Source organism: Bos indicus, chromosome X, assembly GCF_029378745.1.
Source record: "Bos indicus isolate NIAB-ARS_2022 breed Sahiwal x Tharparkar chromosome X, NIAB-ARS_B.indTharparkar_mat_pri_1.0, whole genome shotgun sequence".
Taxonomy (NCBI): Eukaryota; Metazoa; Chordata; class Mammalia; order Artiodactyla; family Bovidae; genus Bos; species Bos indicus.
In genome coordinates this window covers 53,528,911-53,551,435 of record NC_091789.1, presented here as the reverse complement: position 1 = coordinate 53,551,435, position 22,525 = coordinate 53,528,911, and the positions used below count along the sequence as shown (strand labels likewise).

The window sequence follows — 22,525 nt, the reverse complement described above, 5'->3', positions numbered from 1 at the left end:
TGAATCCTTGCAACACCACATTGCACATCAAGCCTACAGAATTTCAACAGGCCCAGAGATTCAGACTTGTTAAGGGGAAGGGCCTTACCTTTCCTGCCAGGAATCATCTAGTGGCCCAAGATGTCTTGGTTTCTTCTGACTTTCCTGTCCTCTTTGATGCTTCTTGGCTATCACCTGGGTGAAGTTTTCCTTCCATGCTGATCCCAGAAAGAGCTGTGACCAACCTGGAGGTTTTCTGGCATACCAGGGGAACAGCCCCAGTTTAGAGAAGAGACCCATTCTGGAGAGGAAGCATCTTAGGCTGTGCACTGGGACTCTTAATACCTGACAACCACAGAAACACTGAAATTCACCAGCAGGAAAGGTGGACAAACAGAAGTTGGGAAACAGAGGCACAACGTCAAAAGTCCTTCATTCATTTAGAAACTTTACCCAGCACCTAGCACAGTGCCTGGCACAGAGTCACTGCTTGGCTGAACTCAATTACTGCACTCCAGGCACTGGCTATGGCTCCCAATATAAAAAGATGAGGAAAAAATATTATCTGTCCTCCAGAAAAGGGTTCAACTCTCTGGATACACTTTTGTGGCCAGTCCCTCTCCATTCTACCCTCCTACTAAACAACCCATCAATCAACTAATATTTAGTAAGTAGTGACTATGTGCCAGGCACTGTGCCACACTAGATACCAGAGGGGTTACAAAGGTCATAATCTATTGAGTAATTTAGGAGATCAAGCATGGACACAGGAAAAGATGAAATAACACCCTATGCCTGGTTCCTGATGAGTGCTCAGGAAAGGTTTCTCACAGTAAGCAGACCATGCACTAGGTCTTAAAAGATGGCAGGGAGGTCAATCAGGTATTTGGAGGACAGTGGCTCGATCAGTCTGGCTAAAATGGTAGTTCATTTTAGGGAACAGAGGAAATCAGGTTGAAAAGTTCCACCAAAGGGTTATCTGGAAGATAAGTGAAAGTGAAGTCGCTCAGTCGTGTCTGTCTGACTCTTTGCGACCCCATGGACTGCAGCCTACCAGGCTCCTCCGTCCATGGGATTCTCCAGGCAAGAATACTGGAGTGGGTTGCCATTGCCTTCTCCAGGGGATCTTCCCAACCCAGGGATCGAACCCAGGTCTCCCACATTGCAGGCAGATGCTTTAACCTCTGAGCCACCAGGGAAGCCCTGGAAGAACTTTAATGCCTGAGTAAAATGTGGACTTTATTGTGAAGCCGACTGTGAGCTGATGGAGCCTTTACATAGAAAAATTAAGATGAAACTCGGAGGTTAATAAAAAGCAAAGTCGTGTTTGAGGCACGTGTTTGAAATGACAGGGAAACATCCAAGCGGAAACATCTAACAAGTAAGTAGAGAAGCAGTACAATTCAGGAGAGAAGTCAGGGTGAGAGATTTGGCCAAGTGTCTACAAGATTAAAAAAGAGCTTTTAGCAAAGAGAAGAGCAAAATGACAAAACCTGGGAGAAAGGCAATATTTGGAAAGCAAGATGAGATGCTGTTGACCCAGTTGAATCAGGGGATTACAGAGCTTGGTGGCCAAAGGAGATGACTTTTGGCAAGAGCACTGACCCATTCAGTAAGTCTGAGTCCAAAGAAAAATAGGAAATAAGGCAATGGGAAATGGTAGGCAGTAGGGAAAAAAGAAAGTTTGAGACCTTAGGCATGCAGACCCTAGAGTCAGGAAGACCTGGGCAATTCCCTGGCTCCACCACCTACTAGCTAGGTGGCCTTTGGCAGGTTAATCATTCTTTCTGATCCTCCTCTTTTTCATCTGCAAAATGCAAATAATAACAGCATCTACCTTATAGAGTAGCTGCAAAGGTTAATAAAGGATAATTAATAAAAAGCATTTAACAGAACGTTAAATAGAGATGATGTTTGTAAAGCTCAGAACACAGTGTCCAGTGCCTGGGAGAAACTCAGTACATGTTAATTACAACTGTCATAAGGTTTAAACACAGTATTGGACTGAGTGGGGGTGGCAATATTAACAGAAGGGAGCAGAGGGGGAAAGAATAGTGGGAGTAACTATGAATCAAAAACTGGAAGAGTTAGAACAGGTGAACGACCTCACTTTGGAAAGAGGAAGTAATCCCTTTTTCCCAACACAAGACTGTTTTGTTGCCTATTTACCTAATGGTGCATGATCATTGATGTGTAACTTTTTTAAACACCCAGGACACGTGAATGGACTCAGACACCTCACTGATCTGTCATGAAATAACTTTTTTGCCCTTGCCCTCTACCTTGGATTTCATGTTAAGTCATACTTTAATTCAGAATGAAATATATTTAAAGTTTAATTATGGAATTGGTTTATTAACAAAGATTCTTCCATGGCTCTCTGTATTACCACAAAATTAGTATGCATGATCACTAGGTAATTTAAAGGATGCTGACAGGCATGCTGTAATATTTAGCCATATAACATTTTGTATGTTTACAAAGTACTAAAGAAGGTAACTGTCAGAACATGGAAGCATTCGGGGGGGGGGCGGGGGAGTTAAATTTCTAACAGGATGAATGTAAGTTGGCCCAGAGTTCAGGTGTTAATATCAGTTCAGTTCAGTCCCTCAGTTGTGTCTGACTCTTTGTGACCCCATGGACTGCAGCACGCCAGGCCTCCCTGTCAATCACCAACTCCCTGAGTTTACTCAAACTCATGCCCTTTGAGTTGGTGATGCCATCCAACCATCTCATCCTCTGTCGTCCCCTTCTCCTCCTGCCCTCAATCTTTCCCAACATCAGGGTCTTTTCGAATGAGTCATTTCTTCACATCAGGTGGCCAAAGTATTGGAGTTTCAGCTTTAGCATCAGTCCTTCCAATGAACATTCAGGACTGATTTCCTTTAGGATGGACTGGTTGGATCTCCTTGCAGTCCAAGGGACTCTTCAAGAGTCTTCTCTAACACCACAGTTTAAAAGCATCAATTCTTCGGTGCTCAGCTTTCTTTATAGTCCAATTTTCACATCCACACATGACCACTGGGAAAACCATAGCTTTGGAACGGACCTTTGTTAGCAAAGTAATGTCTCTGCATTTTAATATGCTCTCTAGTTTGCTCCTAACTTTGCTTCCAAGGAGCAAGCATCTTTTAATTTCATGGCTGCAGCCACCATCTGGAGTAATTTTGGAGTCCCAAAAAATAAAGTCTGTCACTGTTTCCATTCTTTCCCCATGTATTTGCCATGAAGTGATGGGACCAGATGCCATGATCTTAGTTTCTGAATGTTGAGTTTTAAGCCAGCTTTTTCACTCTCCTCTTTCACTTCCATCAAGAGGCTCTTTAGTTCTTCTTCATTTCCTGCCATAAGGTTGGTGTCATTTGCATATGAGGTTGTTGACATTTCTCCCAGCAATATTGATTCCAGCTTGTGCTTCCTCCAGCCCAGCGTTTCTCATGATGTATTCTGTATAGAAGTTAAATAAGCAGGGTGACAATATATAGCCTTGACATACTCCTTTCCCTACTTGGAACCAGTCTGTTGCTCCATGTCCAGTTCTAACTGTTGCTTCTTGACCTGTATACAGATTTCTCAAGAGGCAGGTAAGGTGCTCTGATATTCCCATCACTTGAAGAATTTTCCACAGTTTGTTGTGATCTACACAGTCAAAGGTTTTGGTGTAATCAATAAAGCAGAAGTAGATGTTTTCCTGGAACTCTCTTGCTTTTACGATGATCCAGTGGATGTTGGCAATTTGGTCTCTGGTTCCTCTGCCTTTTCTAAGACCACCTTGAACATCTGGAGGTTCATGGTTCACGTACTATTGAAGCCTGGCTTGGAGAATTTTGAGCATTACTTTACTAGTGTGTGAGATGAGTGCAGTTGTGCGGTAGTTTGAGCATTCTTTGACATTGGCTTTCTTTGGGACTGGAATGAAAACTGACCTTTTCCAATCCTGTGGCCACTGCTGAGTTTTCCAAATTTGCTGGCATATTGAGTGCAGCACTTTCACAGCATCATCTTTCAGGATTTGAAATAGCTCCACTGGAATTCCATCACCTCCACTAGCCTTGTTCGTCGTGAGGCTTCCTAAGGCCCACTTGACTTCACATTCCAGGATGTCTGGCTCTAGGTGAGTGATCACACCATTGTGATTATCTGGGTCATTAAGACCTTTTTTATGCAGTTCTTTTGTTTATTCTTGCCACCTCTTCTTAATATCTTCTGCTTCTCTTAGGTCCATACCATTTCTGTCCTTTATTGAGCCCATCTTTGCATGAAATGTTCCCTTGGTATCTCTAGTTTTCTTGAAGAGATTGCTAGCCTTTCCCATTCTGTTATTTTCCTCTATTTCTTTGCATTGATCACTGAGGAAGGCTTTCTTATCTCTCCTTGCTATTCTTTGGAACTCTGCATTCAAATGGGTATCTCTTTCCTTTTCTCCACTGCCTTTCACGTCTCTTTTCACAGCTATTTGTAAGGCCTCCTCAGACAACCAGTTTGCCTTTTTGCATTTCTTTTTCTTGGGGATGGTCTTGATCCCTGCCTCCTGTACAATGTCATGAACCTCCATCCATAGGTCTTCAGGTACTCTGTCTATCAGATCTAATCCCTTGAACCTATTTCTCACTTCCACTGTATAATCACTTCCACTGTACAATGACCTGATTTGATTTAGGTCATACCTGAATGGTCTAGTGGTTTTCCCTACTTTCTTTAACTTAAGAAAGAAATTTAAGTCTGAATTTGGCAATAAGGAGTTCACAATCTGAGCCACAGTCAGCTCCCGGTCTTGTTTTTGCTGACTGTATAGAGCTTCTCCATCTTTGGGTGCAAAGAATATAATCAATCTGATTTCAGTATTGACCATCTGGTGATGGCCATGTGTAGAGTCTTCTCTTGTGTTGTTGGAAGAGGGTGTTTGCTATGACCAGTGTGTTCTCTTGGCAAAACTCTATTAGCCTTTGCCCTGCTTCATTCTGTACTCCAAGCCCAAATTTGCCTGTTACTCCAGGTATTTCTTGACTTTCTATTTTTTCATTCCAGTCCCCTGTAATGAAAAGGACATCTTTTTGGGTGTTCATTCTAGAAGGTCTTGTAGGTCTTCATAGAACCATTCAACTTCAGCTTCTTCAGCATTATTAGTTAGGGCACAGACTTGGATTACTGTGATACTGAGTGGTTTTCCTTGGAAATGAACATACTTCAACCAATTCCCAGAAAAGGGCATGTGATTAAGAACATGGGCTGTGGGCTCATGTTCAAACCCTAGCTCTGCTTCTTACTAGCTCTATGACTTTGGGCAGGTTACTTAAGTGCTATGAAGCTCAGTGTCCCCATCTATAAAACGAGAACTGGTAACACCTACCTTTCAGGGTTGTGGTAAGAATTCATTTCAGTTCAGTTCAGTTCAGTTGCTCAGTCGTGTCCGACTCTTTGCAACCCCATGAATTGCAGCACGCCAGGCCTCCCTGCCCATTACCAACTCCCGGAGTTCACCCAAACTCATGTCCATCAAGTCGGTGATGCCATCCAGCCATCTCATTCAAAGAATTGATGCTTTTGAACTGTGGTGTTGGAGAAGACTCTTGAGAGTCCCTTGGACTGCAAGGAGATCCAACCAGTCCATTCTAAAGGAGATCAGTCCTGGGTGGTAAGAATTAAATGACCTCATATATTGAAAGCACTCAGGACTGGGCCTAACACAGCAGGTGTTCAACATCTATCACCATACTGCCTCAGGCTCTGATTCAAAGTGTGTCACTTGACTTCTTTGTGCCTCTATGTGTCCAACCTGCAAACCTGGCAAGATGTAACAATGCATGTGAGTGCTGTGAGGGTAAAAACTATTATTGTTGTTGTTTAGTTACTAAGTCGGGTCCAACTTTTTGCAACCCCATGAACTGTAGCCCGCCGGGCTCCTCTGTCCAAGGGATTTCTCAAGCAAGAATACTGGACTGGGTAGCCATTCCCTTCTCCAGGGAGCTTCCCAATGCAGGGATCAAATGTGGGTCTCCTGTATTGCACGCAGATTCTTTACTGACTGAGCCACATGGAAAGCTCAAAAACAATTATGTGGAAACTTAAAAAAAAGCACACAGGGACTTCCCTGGTGGTTTAGGGCTTAAGAATCAGCCTTCCACTGTAGGGGACATGGGTGCAATCCCTGGTCGGGGAACTAAGATCCCACATGCCTCGGAGTAACTAAGCCGGCACAGAACAACTACAGAGCCTGCGTGCTCCAACTACTAAAACCCATGCACTCTGGGGCCTGCACACCACAACTATTTGAGCCCATGTGCCACAACTAGAGAATCGGTACACTGCAACGAAAGATCCCACATGCCACAACTAAGACCTGATACAGCCTAATTAATTAATTAAAACACACACACACACACACAAACTTTCCTAACCTCAGTGCTTGCTGTTGTGTGTTGAACTTAAGGCTCACTCTGGACCATCTGTTAATATTATTAAATGTGTGACCTGTGAGAGACCTTTTTCCAAGGTGAGACACATGTGTGTACTTGATATAAGGAAAAACAAAAGCCAGAGAGAGGAAGTGAGTGAAGGTGCAGGAGACAAAAAATAAAGAATGGTTTGGAGGGGGGCACTGAGGAGGCCCCACTACAGAGAGAGGGAGCAGTGCTCATCCAGGAAAGGGGCACTGTCCCTCCAGCTGGCAAGGAAGGAAGAGGGAAGCTGCATGCCTTAGTGGGGTTGGCAGGGGAGCTGAGGTATTTGAAGACAGCTATCTCTACCCCCATAACATCTAGACTTTTGGGGAAAGTGTGGTCCCTTTCCCTCCTGACTGCCACAATGACTGTGCTCCATTTGCCCTGTACCCCTTGTCTTTCCAGATTTCCTTCTCCAAATGATCAGATATAGTCTACAGTAGGACTCTACTATTTCAAGGTGCCAACGAGACATCTCTACTGGTAAAGAACCTCTCATCATACTCAGAAATGTCTGTAGTGAAATACATGTTTCAAGGCAGTACAGTAATACCAAAGTGAGTTATATCTGTTTCTTGATGACAGAGGGGGCATTTGTTCACAGAAAAAAACTATTTTGTTTTTACAGTGTTTCCTGTTTTAAGTAAATGCCTGGGTTAAAAAAAAAAAAAGACTGTGACAATCTATTTCTGCCTCAGGAATTTATCAGAAAGGGCACCCAGGACCCAAAGCCCCAGACATGGAGGTAAACTAAGTCTCCAGGGCTGAATAGTGAACCAGCCTGAAATGCTCAGAGAGGTTCAAAGCAGAGACTATGTAGTAGGTCTGATCCTCACAGAGCCATGGATCTCCTCGGAGCAAATGTTCACCCGCGGAAAAAGATTCTGCTTACATTCTCCATTCACCTTTCTTTCAGTTGCCCTGGTCCCAGACATGCTTCCTGGCTAAACCAGATGGACAGACGGGTTTACTGCCACATCCGTAACTGACTGCAGCCCTCGTGCCGTCAGGTCCTTCCTTCCCCACGAGACCCCCATTCACCAGCCCCTCCATCCCTTTCCTCTTGGGCAAGTTCTGCCCACCGAGTCCGTAAGAAGCCCAACAAGAAGAGACACTAGGAAAGGCAACTACTGAAATTTGGCGGGCTGCAGGGTCAGGGGAGCCGGGAACCCGGAGGTCAGAGCACAGACAGACGGACGCAGGGCAGGACGCGCCCAAGTGCAGCCAGCGTGGGGTCGTCCCCTCCCACCCCGCCTAACTTCCCCACTCCCCGCCTGGCGGGCAGTTTGGCGCAGTAAGCAGTTTTCTGTACTGTTGGGAATATTCAAGTCGGGTTTTCGGACACTTCAGGCACCCCTCTTACCTTCTGTAACCAATACAACCCAGAGGCTGTCAACGAAAAGACTAAGGTAAAGGTCCGGATCGGAGCCGCTGGGGAGAGTCACTTCCTGGTGCGCACGGCGCCGCGAGTTCCCGAGAGCAGGCGCGGCAGGACGCAGGAGTTTCTGCCCGGAACTAGCGGCCCGGCCCCCGGGCAGCCTGTCTCGGGATCCCGTCCCACGACTTTGCCTGAGGCACTTCCTCTGCAGCCTTTCCGCTAAAGCACTACTGGCCCTACAGCCCGGCGCCTCCGAGCCCAAGTTCCCCCCACCCCACCCCTCTGCGCGACCCTGCCCCCTGCCTGCTCTCTTCACCCTCCCATTGGTGGACCTGGATAAACCTCCAAAATCACTTAGAAATCCCCCTGTGGTGTAAACAGCCTTTAGCCTGTCCTGGGTGCTTGCCGTTTAACTCTTTCAACTGAAAGAATAGTTTTCTAGTGGTAGAATCGCAGGCCTCAGATCCTTAATGGAATAGAAGATTGGGAGATGTAGAGTCTGGTGGTTTCCTCAAATCGTAATGTTGAAGGATGCACACGTGTGTGCTGTAAAAAACAGTTCAGATCAGATCAGTCACTCAGTCGTGTCCGACCCTTTGCGACCCCATGAATCGCAAAAAACAGTTACTTTAACACAATAAAATTTACAACAAAGCGAATCTCATTTTATGACACTTGATTTGTATGCTTAATAGTAATTGGGCTTAAATGAAAGCACTTTACAGTCAGCATTTCAGTTATTTATTTATTCAAAGCAAAATATGCCTATTATGTGTAAGGCAATGTATTACACTAGTGAGTACAGCAGTTAAAGTTAAACATGGACCAGTAACTCGCTTAACAGCCAACATTGTCCGCTAGCACTTGCGCGCTTAGTCTCATCCGACTCTGCGACCCCATGGACTGTAGCCCACCAGGCTCCTCTATCCATGGAATTCTCCAGGCAAGAATACTGGACTGCATAGCCCATTCCCTCCTCCAGGGGATGTTCCCGACCCAGGGATGGAACCCAAGTCTCCTGCATTGCAGGCGGATTCTTTACAGCCTGAGCCACCAGGGAAGCCCGCTGTCCACCAGACCAAGGTTCAAAGCACAGATCTGCCACTTATAAGCTGTGTGAATTTGAGCCAGTTACATAATTGCTGAGTGCCTCAGTTTTCTCATCTGAAAAAAATGTCCATAATAATTGCACCTATCTCACTGGGTTGTGAGAAAGATTAACAAACTTAATACATGCAAAGTGCTAAGAACAGAGTAAGCACACACTCAACAAATATTAGCTATTATCATTCAAAAATAATTGTATATACTGTGTGTGTATACACACACGTGCACACATGTGAATATATACCTTTTTTAAAAAGAGATCTTTATATGATGTATAAAATAAATAAGCTACAAGGATGCATTGGACAGCACAGGGAATTTTATATTTTTTAATATATAAAAAATTTGAGTCTCTATGTTGTACACCTGAAACTAAGAGTATTGTAAATCAACTATACCCCAATGGAAAAAAAAAATTTAATCCACTAAAAAAGGAAAGAAAAATAGAGAGACTTTTGCCTTCCATTTCTAAAGACTTGAGCAGGTAAGTGCTTGACTCAAATTGTGGCCATGCTAACTGCTCTAATGGCTCTTGAGCAAAACGGGAGCTCAAACTGTTGCTTCAGGTTTCTAATTCTATGCGGAGCTAGTAAGTGAGACCAGGCCAGAGACTGCACCTTCGGGTCTCTTCTCTCTCTCTTTTTAATTCTCTCTTATTCAGAAAGTCAGCCCTATTCTTTTCCTCACCTCTTCTTCCCATTTCTTCTCCTTCTGATGCCCTCTGATCCTTTATCATTCCTCATCTTGGCATCCTTTGTTGTGTCTATCCCAGAGCCAGGTGCCCAATAGGAGCTCAATAAATATTTGATGAATTGAATTGAATCCCATCTCCTCTACTGAAAGGAAAAGTGCATCTTTGGTCACCCCCACCCCTACCTGCTCTGAGCATCCAAGCACTCATTTAAAGCAGGTCTGCTATTTGAGAAAGGAAAACCCTGAGGGATGCAGAGAGAAAAGAGATTAAGGAAGCTATAATGTAATTATTTAGCCATTAACACTTTTATATATGTTTAATCTGATAAACCATGGTCTACTCTACAAGAGAAACCATTACATATGTAAGAGGGGAAAGAAATATCCCATATTATGGAAAAGGTTAGACTCTTCAACTGGCAAGTCAATAAATGAACATGTCATAGATGATAAGCAATATTGTTAAATTAAATAAGAGCTGAAACCAAAATAACCTTTGCTTAACTTTGTTATCAGCAAACCAAATCACTACAAAGTGAAGTCTCTAGAAAACTGTCAAATATTCTCATTTTGGACAAGGAAAGAATTTCTGAGGCTACGGCATTAGCTCTCAGAAATAACGTGTATTAAAATCACTTGGCAGTGAGATCTGGTTTGGTTCCATTAACCACGTTCTTTAGGTGTGCTTTCCTGGCCTCTTGGCCTGTGTTAGAGGCCACGACGGATAGACACACTGCGCCCTTGAGAGTGTGTGACCTGATGGAAAGACAAGATGCACAAAGTCAGAATACACAACTGTGGGTTTTGGTAATTCTAGGAAAGCAGCAGATCTTCCTGGTAGTCAAGGAAGGAAGTGAATGAAAACTGAACTGAATGCATAGAATTTTAATCACTTGAGAGGAGGTGGGGGCTGCAACATGAAAACAGGAATGAGCAATATGTGTCCATATGTGTCCAAGGTCCAAGGCCCAGGAGGAGGCAGGCCAGGTTGGAAAAGATTGTGGTGCCTTTTTTCCATGCATCGTGCTGGATCTTAGTTCCATTGGACTGCCAGGGAATTCCTCCTACTGTATTTTTATACGTTTTGGCAGATTAAATATTTTTATTAAATAGAATAAAAAAGAAGGGCCTGGAGTTGGAGTGCTGGGATGCAGGGTTTGATCTAGTTCCCTTAACAACAGGCAACTGGTGAAGAGTTTTTTCATGAGATGTTCCTAGAAGGGAATTCTAGGAGCTGTGTCATCAAGATGAGAGGTGCTGAGTCTTTGTACTAAGGCAGGCTACACTGTATTCTGTAAGAGTGTTTTAACATGTGCACAGAAGCCCATGAGCAACTTAAGCAGGGGATGATTGTAACACACGTAGGTTTCTGAGCCCTACTCCACACCTACAGAATCGAAATCCCAGGGGGGTTAGGGCTAAGGCATATTGGGCTTTTAATAAGCACTCCAGTGATACCCATGAAAATTTGAGCCCACTACCAGGCAACAACTCAAAATTCCAGATGAATTAACTGAAGGTCAAAAGAAAATCAAATCATAAAAGCCCTAAAATATAGATGATTATACCTCTGAAATTTGGACATAGGAAAACTTTAGCAAGACTATGGTTTTTCCAGTGGTAATGTATGGATGTGAGAGTTGGACTGTGAAGAAAGCTGAGCACTGAAGAATTGATGCTTTTGAACTGTGGTGTTGGAGAAGACTCTTGAGAGTCCCTTGGACTGCAAGGAGATCCAACCTGTCCATTCTAAAGGAGGTCAGTCCTGGGTGTTCTTTGGAAGGAATGATGCTAAAGCTGAAACTCCAGTACTTTGGCCACCTGATGTGAAGAGTTGACTCATTGGAAAAGACTCTGATACTGGGAGGGATTTGGGGCAGAAGGAAAAGGGGACGACAGAGGATGAGATGGCTGGATGGCATCACTGACTCAATGGAAGTGAGTTTGAATGAACTCTGGGAGTTGGTGATGGACAGGGAGGCCTGGCGTGCTGTGATTCATGGGGTCGCAAAGAGCTGGACACGACTGAGCGACTGAACTGAACTGAAACTTTAGCAGTGGGAAAAACCACCATGTAGGTAAATTTTATGACACAAATATGAAAAACTTACATATGACAAAAATGTAATTAACAAATTCAGTCATAAACAGAAAAATATATATGACTATGGCAAAAGAGCATTATTTTATTGCATAAAGAGCTATATAAACTTATAAGAAAAACCCAATGACACCAACAGAGACCTTGGCAAAGGCACGGAGAGATAATTCACAGGAAAAGAAACATAAATGGTCAAAAATTGCTTTGTTCTACCTCTCTAATAATGACAGAACATGCCAACTATATCATGTAGATAATATTATTTTATCTATAAAATTAATGGAAAAAAAAGAACCGATGTTACTGAAACTAGTCCATAGACAGTGAGGCAGATGCTCTCGCACATTGCTAGTGGAATTGTAAATGGATACAAATTTCCTGGAAAGCAATTAGAACCCAGAGCTTCTAAAATTTTCATACTATTTGCCCCAGAAATTCCATCTCTAAGCATCTATTTTAAGGAAGTAGAGATGTGAACAAAGATATATGACCAGAGGGTCTCAAAGTTAAAAATAAAAAACCATCTTCAAGGTCCAACATTAGAAGAATACGGAATGGTTACATAAAATATGGTCTGTCCATAGACGATTCAGTTCAGTTCAGTTCAGTCACTCAGTCGTGTCCGACTCTTTGCAACCCTATAAATCGCAACACACCAGGCCTCCCTGTCCATCACCAACTCCCGGAGTTCACTCAAACTCACTTCCATCGACTTGGTGATGCCATCCAGCCATCTCATTCTCTGTCGTCCCCTTCTCCTCCTGCCCCCAATCCCTCCCAGCATCAGAATCTTTTCCAATGAGTCAACTCTTCACATCAGGTGGCCAAAGTATTGGAGTTTCAGCTTTAGCATGAGTCCTTCCAATGAACACCCAGGACTGATCTCCTTTAGAATGGACAGGTTGGATCTCCTTGCAGTCCAAGGGACTCTCAAGAGTCTTCTCCAACACCACAGTTCAAAAGCATCAATTCTTCGGTGCTCAGCTTTCTTCACAGTCCAACTCTCACATCCATACTTGAAAACTGGAAAAACTATAGCCTTGACTAGACGGACCTTTGTTGGCAAAGTAATGTCTCTGCTTTTTAATATGCTATTTAGTTGGTCATAACTTTCCTTCCAAGGAGTAAGGGTCTTTTAATTTCATGGCTGCAATCACCATCTGTAGTGATTTGGGAGCCCAAAAAAATAAAGTCTGACACTGTTTCCACTGTTTCCCCATCTATTTCCCATGAAGTGGTGGGACCAGATGCCATGATCTTAGTTTTCTGAATGTTGAGCTTTAAGCCAACTTTTTCACTCTCCTCTTTCACTTTCATCAAGAGGCTTTTGAGTTCCTCTTCACTTTCTGCCATAAGGGTGGTGTCATCTGCATATCTGAGGTTATTGATATTTCTCCTGGCAATCTTGATTCCAGCTTGTGCTTCTTCCAGCCCAGCGTTTCTCATGACGTACTCTGCATAGAAGTTAAATAAGCAGGGTGACAATATACAGCCTTGACGAACTCCTTTTCCTATTTGGAACCAGTCTGTTGTTCCATGTCCGGTTCTAATTGTTGCTTCCTGACCTGCATACAGGTTTCTCAAGAGGCAGGTCAGGTGGTCTGATATTCCCATCTCTTTCAGAATTTTCCACAGTTTATTGTGATTCACACAGTCAAAGGCTTTGGCATAGTCAATAAAGCAGAAATAAATGTTTTTCTAGAACTCTCTTGCTTTTTTGATGATCCAGTGGATGTTGGCAATTTGATCTCTGGTTCCTCTGCCTTTTCTAAAACCATCTTGAACATCTGGAAGTTCACGGTTCACGTATTGCTGAAGCCTGGCTTGAAGAATTTTGAGCATTACTTTCCACGTTCAAGGTCAGGAGGGGCGGCCGTGAGGAGATACCCATAGACAATTACAGAGACACTAAAAATTATGCTTGTGGCATGGTGTTAGAAATCAGGATGCCCTTTAGGGTACAGGGAGTGGCCATCAGGGGGCATGAGGAGGCTTCTGAGGTGCAGATAGTATTTTATTTCTTCATCTGGGTGCTGGTTATAAAGACGTATTCACTTTGTGAAAATTCATTGTTATACTCTTGATATGTGTGCTTTTCTGTATGCACGTTATATGTCAATAAAAAATTTACTTAAAATTGTGTCTTTGAAAAGCCTATAATGACATGAAAGTGTGTGTAGAAGGCAATCTTAAGTGAAAAGGGCAGGATAAATAATCGTGCACTCAGTATAATTTTAAATTTGTAAAGAAAAAAATGCATTGGAAGACAATAGTTGCTTCTAAAGAGTGAACTTGGGGTGACCATTTACAAAATTTTTCTTCCATTTTTCCTTTTCTGTACTTTCCAATGTTTTCTACAATGAACAGTCATTACATTGATAATTAGGGGAGAAAACACCTAAAATATCAGAGAAAAAGTGAATTGATGAATCTTAGTGAAACTCCCATAGTATGTGAAACTGAGAACTAGATTTCATCAGTTCCCAGGGAAGTGGTTTAGACTTTGAGGGACTAACTTACACTAAGCAGATTTATAGGCAACATAGTGCCAGTGAGGAATATAGTTTCTAGAGACTGAAACATTCTTTTTTCTTTTTTTAATTTTATTTTATTTTTAAACTTTACAATATTGTATTAGTTTTGCCAAATATCGAAATGAATCTGCCACAGGTATTCATGTGTTCCCCATCCTGAACCCTCCTCCCTCCTCCCTCTTCCCTCCCCATACCATCCCTCTGGGTCATCCCAGTGCACCAGCCCCAAGCATCTAGAAACATTCTTATCTCCTATATAAGGTTATACCTACCAGCCATGAATGTATCTGAGAAACCAAACTAACAATCATTTGTAGTTTGAATATATGGAGCTAAATGGTTTTAATGGAGCTCTTTGACTGGGTTATATGTAACACATTTATCAGATCAGTGTTTCTGTTGCTTGATCAAAGATGGATAAACACTGACTTTCCAATGGTCTTTTCCCACCATCTCTAACTAGTTACCAGAATCTTCTGTCATTACATTATTAACTGCCTCCTAGCATCATTACATGTCACAGTTGCCAAGGTAACAGCTCATCTTACATGAATTACATTCTAGGTTGGTAGCTCCCAAGTGAGGTATTGGGAAGCATCTTAATCTCATTGGCAGTATATCTGCAAATTATATTCACAAGAAGTTGCTTCAAGGAAGAGTCACAGATGGCTAGTTTCATCCACTGTGAGCTTTTAAAATTTTTTCAATTGAAGAGTCTATCATTTTCTGATATATGTGTCTAATTTTTTCTAAACTCTACCTCTTAGGTTTGGAGATACACATTACCTTGGGGGACCTTCAATTACCTGATAAACATCAAGCATTTTGGATGATAGTACTTAGGAGAATGGCACTTTCAAAAATAGGGAAGTCAGAAAGGGAAGCTTTTGGGAGAAGGAGATGATAGTGGAACATCAAGTGAAGGTCCAGTGGGCATGTAAAAAAAAAAAAAAGAGTTAACATAATAGGAAAGCTCTTATGTTGGAGGTGGGAGGAATTACCCTGGAAACTGTCACCAAACTACCTAGCTACTTTTATGTTCTGGTTTCTAGGGTAACACAGATATTTACTACCTCACATTTACATGGGTGGTGCTAATGTTCATTTTCTCACTTAATAAGGTCTCAACCCTTTGCTTTTATATAGCATTGAAATTTGCAATTCAATGTCAATAGCATTCCAGCATTGACAGCTCATCCCTTAGAGCTAGATGTAGAGAAATAACATGGGGACACCTATTCCATGTCCTGCTCTACATTGGAATGCTATCAGTACATGAGCCTTGGCTTTATGCCTGGGACTCAGCACCAAGGGCACAAATTCTACAACTACCTAGAAGCTAAAATTTCAATCCTTTCCAAATTGCCGTCCTCAGTAAACCCTCAATAACACAGACACTCATCTCTACTTTCTTGCCTGATGCTGTGTGCCTGGATTTCTTTTAAGAGCCATTATTAGGTTGAATGGAATGGTAGAACTAGATTGCTTCTGAGTCATACCCCCACTTTTATGTTCCATGAATCGCTGAAGAAACTGGTAGATGAAATACTTTTTGCCCCATCCCCACTGAGTTGTTTGGGCTTCCCTTGTGGCTCAGCTGGTAAAGAATCCACCTGCAGTGGGGAAGACCTGGGTTTGATTCCTGGGTTGGGAAGATCTCCTAGAGAAGGGAAAGGCTACCCACTCCAGTATTCTGGCCTGGAGAATTCCATGGATTGTATAGTCCATGGGGTCACAAAGAGTTGGACATGACTAAGCAACTTTCACTCACTTCACTGAGTTAAGATACACTACTAGGTTTATGATCTTATGCTGCTGCTGCTGCTGCTGCTAAGTTGTATCCGACTCTTCGTGACCCCATGGACTGCAGCCTACCAGGCTCCTCCATCCATGGGATTTTCCAGGCAAGAGTACCGGAGTGGGGTGCCATCGCCTTCTCCATTATGATCTTATAATCAGGATCTTTTCCAAGGGAACCCAGTCATATTGGAAATGAAAGGTGATTACAGTAAGTCCCCTACATACAAATGAGTTTCATTCTGAAAGCACGTTCGTAAGTCCAGTCTGTAAGTCAAACAAATTTAGCCTAGGCATCCAACTAACATGATCAGCTATATAGTATATACTGTAATAGGTTTATAATACTTTTCACACAAATAATACATAAAACAAACACAAAAAATAAATAAAACATTTTAATCTTACAGTACAATACCTTGAAAAGTACAGTAGTACCAGCTACATCACCACTGTTTTTATGCTTGCTTCTAGACATCTGGAGCTTGAATTAGAGATATTGTACTACTGTACTCTAGATATTACTGTACAGTAAAGTGCACAAAAGCACAACCACTTAGTAAAGGATGCACACATATGACAATGTACGCCAGACATGTGAACTAACTTGTGGATTTGGACATGCGAACTTATGTTTGCATCTTTAAAAATTCTCAATGTGAAGGTTTCTATGTAAAGGACTTACTGCATCCAGAACAGCCCATATAAAAATGAGTGTGTGTGTGTGTGTTTAGTCACTCAGTTGTGTCCAACTCTTTGCAACTCTCTGAACTGTAGCCCACCTGGGCTCCCCTGTCCTTGGGATTTTTCAGGCAAGTATACTAGAGTAGGTTGCCATTTCCTCCTCCAAGGGAATCTTCCTGACACAGGGATCAAACCTGAGTCTCTTGTGTCTCCTGAATTACAGGTGTGTTCTTTACTCACTGAGCCAAAGTATCCAACATTTATTGAATCCTTACTTTGTGCCTCATACTGTGCTCTGTGTTCTATACACATCATTCTGTGTAAGTACCTATTTTACAGAGAAGAAAATTAGCAACTCTATTTTACAGATGTGATAACTTAGGCTTAGTGAAGCATCAATAACCTGCCCAAGGTCACACTGTAAGTGATGGAACCAGAACTTGAATTCAACAGTCTGATGCCACATCTCCACTTTTAATCTTATAACTTTTGGCCAGTGGCTCTCAAATTTTAGCATGCATCAAAATGCCCTAGAGGGCTCCTTAAAACACAGATTGCTGGGTTCCATCTTCCAGAGACTCTGATTCAGTAGGTCTGGGGGCAGGGCCTGAGAACGTGCATTTGTAAGACATCCCCAAGTGATGCTGGCGTTGCTGGAGCAGAGGAACTGCACTCTGTACTCTACTGCCTCTGGTCAAGAACAGAAGAGCCTAGAGCTGAAAAGAGCTGTAGGTGGTTTGTGTTTGCTTCATGGCTCAGTACTCAGGGGTCCTGGGGATGTTCTGATCTCAGGTTTCAGTTGCCTCTCCAGGAAGACCAGACAACTGGCTAGAGACACCACCAAGGGTGAAAAAACAGTGCACTGGCTGCCCTCATAGAATATAATATTTCTGGAAACAGCTAGACATATCTTGAGTTAGGTTCAGTTTCTTAGTCCTGACAGTTATGGAAGCCTGATGCATGTACCGTGTGATCTTGGTTCTCCTTTGGAAGTAAGCTGAAGAGTTAAAGAGGAAGTTCAGTATTTGCCCAGTATAGCTACCTGTCAGTTGGGATTTTGATATAACTCACACATTCAGTTCAAGGCTGTGGAGCGGCTTGATTAGCACCATTTGTGAAGTTGAGGAAAGAGCCATTACTGTGAAAGCTCTCCTCAGAGCTGGTTGTTCACACCTACCTTATAAAGAATGTCTGTTGCCTACAGTAGACAAACAGAGGCACATATTGAACATAACACTCACCCCACCATGACCTTATTTCTCTTTTCACTTTTGCCACCACGTGCCTCGTATTTTCCTGAGATACAGCTGAGGCTGCTGAGTTTTAATACAGCAGAATGCAGTGTTCATTAGTGTAGATGCATATTAGAAGCACTTGAACAGCTTTGTAAAATACCATTGCTGGAGATCCCACCTCAGACAAATTAAATCAGTCTCTGTCGAGGGTCCCACTGCTGCTGGTGCTCAAGGGCTCAGTAGTGTCCAGCTCTTTGCAGCTCCGTGGACTGTAGCCTGCCATGTTCCTCTGCCAGAGGGCTCTTTCAGGCAAGAATACCTGCATGGAATGCTATTTTCTTCTCCAAGGGATCTTCCCAACCCAGGGATCAAACCCACATCTCTTATGTCTCCCAGACTGGCAGGCAGATTCTTTACCACTAGCACAACCTGAGAAGCCTCTGTTGTTGTTCTTCAGTTGCTCAGTCGTGTCCGACTCTTTGCAACCCCATGGACTGCAGCATGCCAGGCTTTCCTATCCTTCACCATCTCCTGGAGCTTGCTCAAACTCATGTCCATTGAGTCGGTGATGCCATCCAACCATCTCGTCCTCTCTCATCCCCTTCTCCTTCTGCCCTCAATCAACATTAGGGTCTTTTCCAATGAGTCGGCTCTTCGCATCATGTGGCCAAAGTATGGGAGCTTCAGCTTCAGCATCAGTCCCTCCAGTGAATATTCAGGGAGGGACTGAATATCAGGGCCTCTGAGCCCCACTAATATGCATTAAAAACCCCTTTCCTGGTGATTTTAATGCTAGTCAAGGTTAAGGATCAATAATGATCCAAAAATATAGGCTCTGCTGTGGCTCAGACTCCATTTCTAACTGTGCCACTTAGGAAAAGATGATCTTGGGCAAATGACCTAAACTCTCTGAGCCTCAATTTCCCCCATAATGACTGAATCCACTGGGCTTGTTCCATAGGACTATTTGGAGGATTGAATGGGCTGGCATATGTAATGTACTGTAATGATACAGTGCCTAACACAGAATGATTGCTGTCAAGATGGTTGTTGTTCGGTCACTAAGTCCTGTCCCACTCTTTGCGACCCCATGGACTGCAGGATGCCAGGCTGGTAGCCAGTGATAAAATTAAGGCATCCCACTTCAGTCTACAGAGCCAGTCATCATGTTGTGACCCTATGGGAGGTGTGGGTGTTGCACACATGCTGCTGTGACTCTCAGTCTTTCAATCAGGACCACTATAACAAGGCAAATGACTCAGCAGGACATCTACTGTACATCACAGCAAACCTCTCCCATAACAAATAGGGGAAATGACACTTCTTTGGATAAGACGCAAGTAAAAGCAAATCAGAAACAAAATAATATTAATCCTCTAAGAGATCAGCCCACAAAATACCTCAAGGAAATAATGGATCACTTGAGGTTCTCAAACTACTCTTTGAGAACCACCAAAAGAATGTGAGTGATCTGTGCTATAATTGGTGCCCTCATTAGTAGTCACCCCCAAATTTCCAGAGCATTGAGGAGGTCACAATATAAAAACTTAGTATCTGCAGCCTAACGTCTCACCAATTAACACATTTATGTTAACTCTTCACTGTCTGCAGGCTTGTGAGTTTGCAATGCCTTAGGCAGTCACCATTCAGAGACCTCTACAGTTGGAGCAAAAACCTACCAATATTTAAGTGCTAGCATGTAAGGAATGAGATGGATCAAGAAAAGAATTTCTCAAGCCCTAAGAAATAACAAAGATGTCTACCTCTTTGAAGGAACAAGGTATAAGATCTCAGCTCAGTTTCAAGTTCAAGGCGAAAAATCTAGTATTCTATTTCACATTCAGAGCCAAATAAAAAATATCCATCTCAAACCAACAGCCAATATCATGACAAATGATAAAACAGAAGTTAGCAAAACAGTAGTTGTTAACAAAATGAACTTTTGGTTTCACACCTACCTTGGTTTCAAATGCCGCCTCAGGGACATTACAGGCAAGTGACTGAGCAAATTGCATAATCAGTCAAAGCCTAACAATGATAGTTGCTACTTTTTAGGGTTGCCATAAGGAATGAATTAGCTTACATGTGTAAAGCACTTAGAATGGCATTTGACACATGCCAAGTCCTCAATAAATGATAGTTCTTTACTAACTTGAAATAAAAGGCAAATGCATCCAAATGCCATGATGTGAGTTATGCTGCCACTGATGTCAGACACTGTTTGGTGTATAGGGAAAATTTGAGTAGCAGAAGTGCTTAGTAAGAGAAAAGACAAATTAACTTGTCAAGTCCTTCCTCTCTCAATAGCAATAGATTCTTTCATAATGATGATTGTTTCCCAGTAGTAACAAGCATTGGCTTTCATGCTTCTTTTTGTGTTCCAATCCTTGGTTCCTCGACACACAGTAAGTTGGCCTCCATTTGTACTCTTGCCCCAGGCCAGGCAAATGTAAGAAGCTGGTCTGTAGCTAAAGCAGGAAGATATAAAAAAGAAACAAGGTGTAAGTATTGGAAGGGAGACAAAAATCATCATTATTTGCAGATGATCTGGTTGTCTATCCAGAGAACACCCAAGGGAATCAATCGAAACCCATAGATTTAACAAGAGTTCAGAAGAGTTCAGCAGAGTGGCTGAATACCAATCAATAGTTTTCCTATAAGTCAGCAACAACTAGTTAGAAGTATAATGGAGGAAAAAATCCATTCATGATGACAAGAAAAGCATAAAATCCATAGGAATATCTTTTTAAAAAGTATAGGCCCTACACAGAGAAAACAAGGATATTTGTACATCTCTCAGCAACTAGGATTTGAATAAATGGAAATCAATACCATATTTCTGGATGGGAAAGCTAAATTTTGTACGATATCAAGGTTTAAAATTAATTATGTGTTTAATTCAATCAAGTCAAAATTCAAAGTTATTTTACCTTGATAAAGTGATTCTAAAGTTTACATAAAACAATAAAGAGGGGAGAATGGCAAAGAAATTTTAGAAAAAGAATAATAGTGATGAGAGACTTGGCTTATAAGATATTAAAATGTATACATAAGTTATAATATTTAAAATACAGTACTGTCACAAGAGGGCTTCCCAGGTGGTCCTAGTGGTAAAGAACCCACCTGCCAATGCAGGAGACAATGGTTTGATCTCAGGGTCAGCAAGATGCCCTGGAGGAGGGCCTGGCAATGCACTCTAGTATTCTTGCCTGGAGAACCCCACAGACGGAGGAGCCTGGCAGGCTACAGTCCATGGGGGTCACAAAGAGTCGAACACAACTGAAATGACTTAGCACGCATGCCTGCACATACTGTCACAAGAATCAGCAAACAAAATCAGTAGGATTGAACAGAAAGCCTTGAGACCGACCTAAAACGAAACAAGAACCTGATGATATACAATAATTTATGGCTGATTTGCATTGTTATATGGCAGAAGCCAACATCACATTGTAAAGCAATTTTCTTCCAATTCAAAAAGAAAAAGAAGCATCACAGACCAATGAGCACAGATTTCGTCAACAATATTAAATGTAAAAAAGATGAAAAACTAGAACTGCTTTAAGAAAATATAGACAAATGTTTATTCTTGAGATTGGGATGAATTTTCTAGGCAAAAATCAATGAATAAAATCACAAAAAGATTCCTAGATTTGACTCTACCAAATTTATTGACAAAGAAGAGCTCTTATGAATCAATCAAAACCCACTAACACTCAAAATAGAAATGGAAGAGGACATAAACTGAAGACATGCATACAACTAATAAATCTATGAAAATGTTCTAACACACTAATAATCCATGAAATACAAAATTCTACACAGTGAAATTGGTGAAGATGAAAACCACACTGATACTCTTGGTCCAGATCTGATGTGTAATGTGTATATATTTCTATGTTGCTGATCAGAGGGTCCAATTTTTTCCTGGAAAGCACTTTATTAATATGTACCAAGAGTCTTTTAAATATTCATATCTTTTAAATGAAATAAAGGAGTGTGCACACCAAGTAGCTTCAGTCATGTCCAACTCTGTGAACTCATGGACTATAGCCTGTCAGGCTCCTCTGTCCATGGAATTTCCCAGGCAAGAATACTGGAGTGGGTAGACATTCCCTTCTCCAGGGCATCTTCCTGATCAGGGATTGAATCCAGATCTCCTGTATAAGTAGGCAGGCAGGTTCTTACCACTAGCCCCACCTGGAATGCCCAATCAAAGAAGCAGCAACAACAAACTGAGGAACAATACAGGCCTGAGTACCCTAACAGGTGGAAGCCATGCTCTAGACTTGAGATGTTTCCCTCCTGGCTCAGTTTCCTCATTCACAAAATGGAGACAACTGATAGTACTAATCTCACAGTACTTGCAAGTCACTTAGCATAGTGCCTGGTATCCTCTAACTGATGAGTAAATGTTAGCTCTAATTAAATTTGTATATATTTGAAAACTTCATAATTTTGACCTATCATCTTCTAGGAATTTATCCTAAGAAAAAGTTCAGGAATTCAGATAAAGATATATAAGGATATGCACAGGGAAAAAACATGGAAACATCAACCATCAACATCTAGCAATA

At 42.2% G+C, this 22,525-nt stretch overlaps 1 protein-coding gene across 1 annotated transcript in view; it reads right to left on the bottom strand.

Moving 5' to 3' along the window:
- The window catches only part of TRMT2B (tRNA methyltransferase 2 homolog B), a 76,412-nt gene that overhangs the window by 50,715 nt on the left and 3,172 nt on the right, over positions 1 to 22,525 (bottom strand). Inside the window, 4 exon segments of the mRNA XM_070785031.1 lie at positions 89 to 324; positions 7,618 to 7,730; positions 7,783 to 8,129; positions 10,234 to 10,353. Of these exon segments, the coding sequence (XP_070641132.1) occupies positions 89 to 324; positions 7,618 to 7,730; positions 7,783 to 8,129; positions 10,234 to 10,353 (816 nt within the window).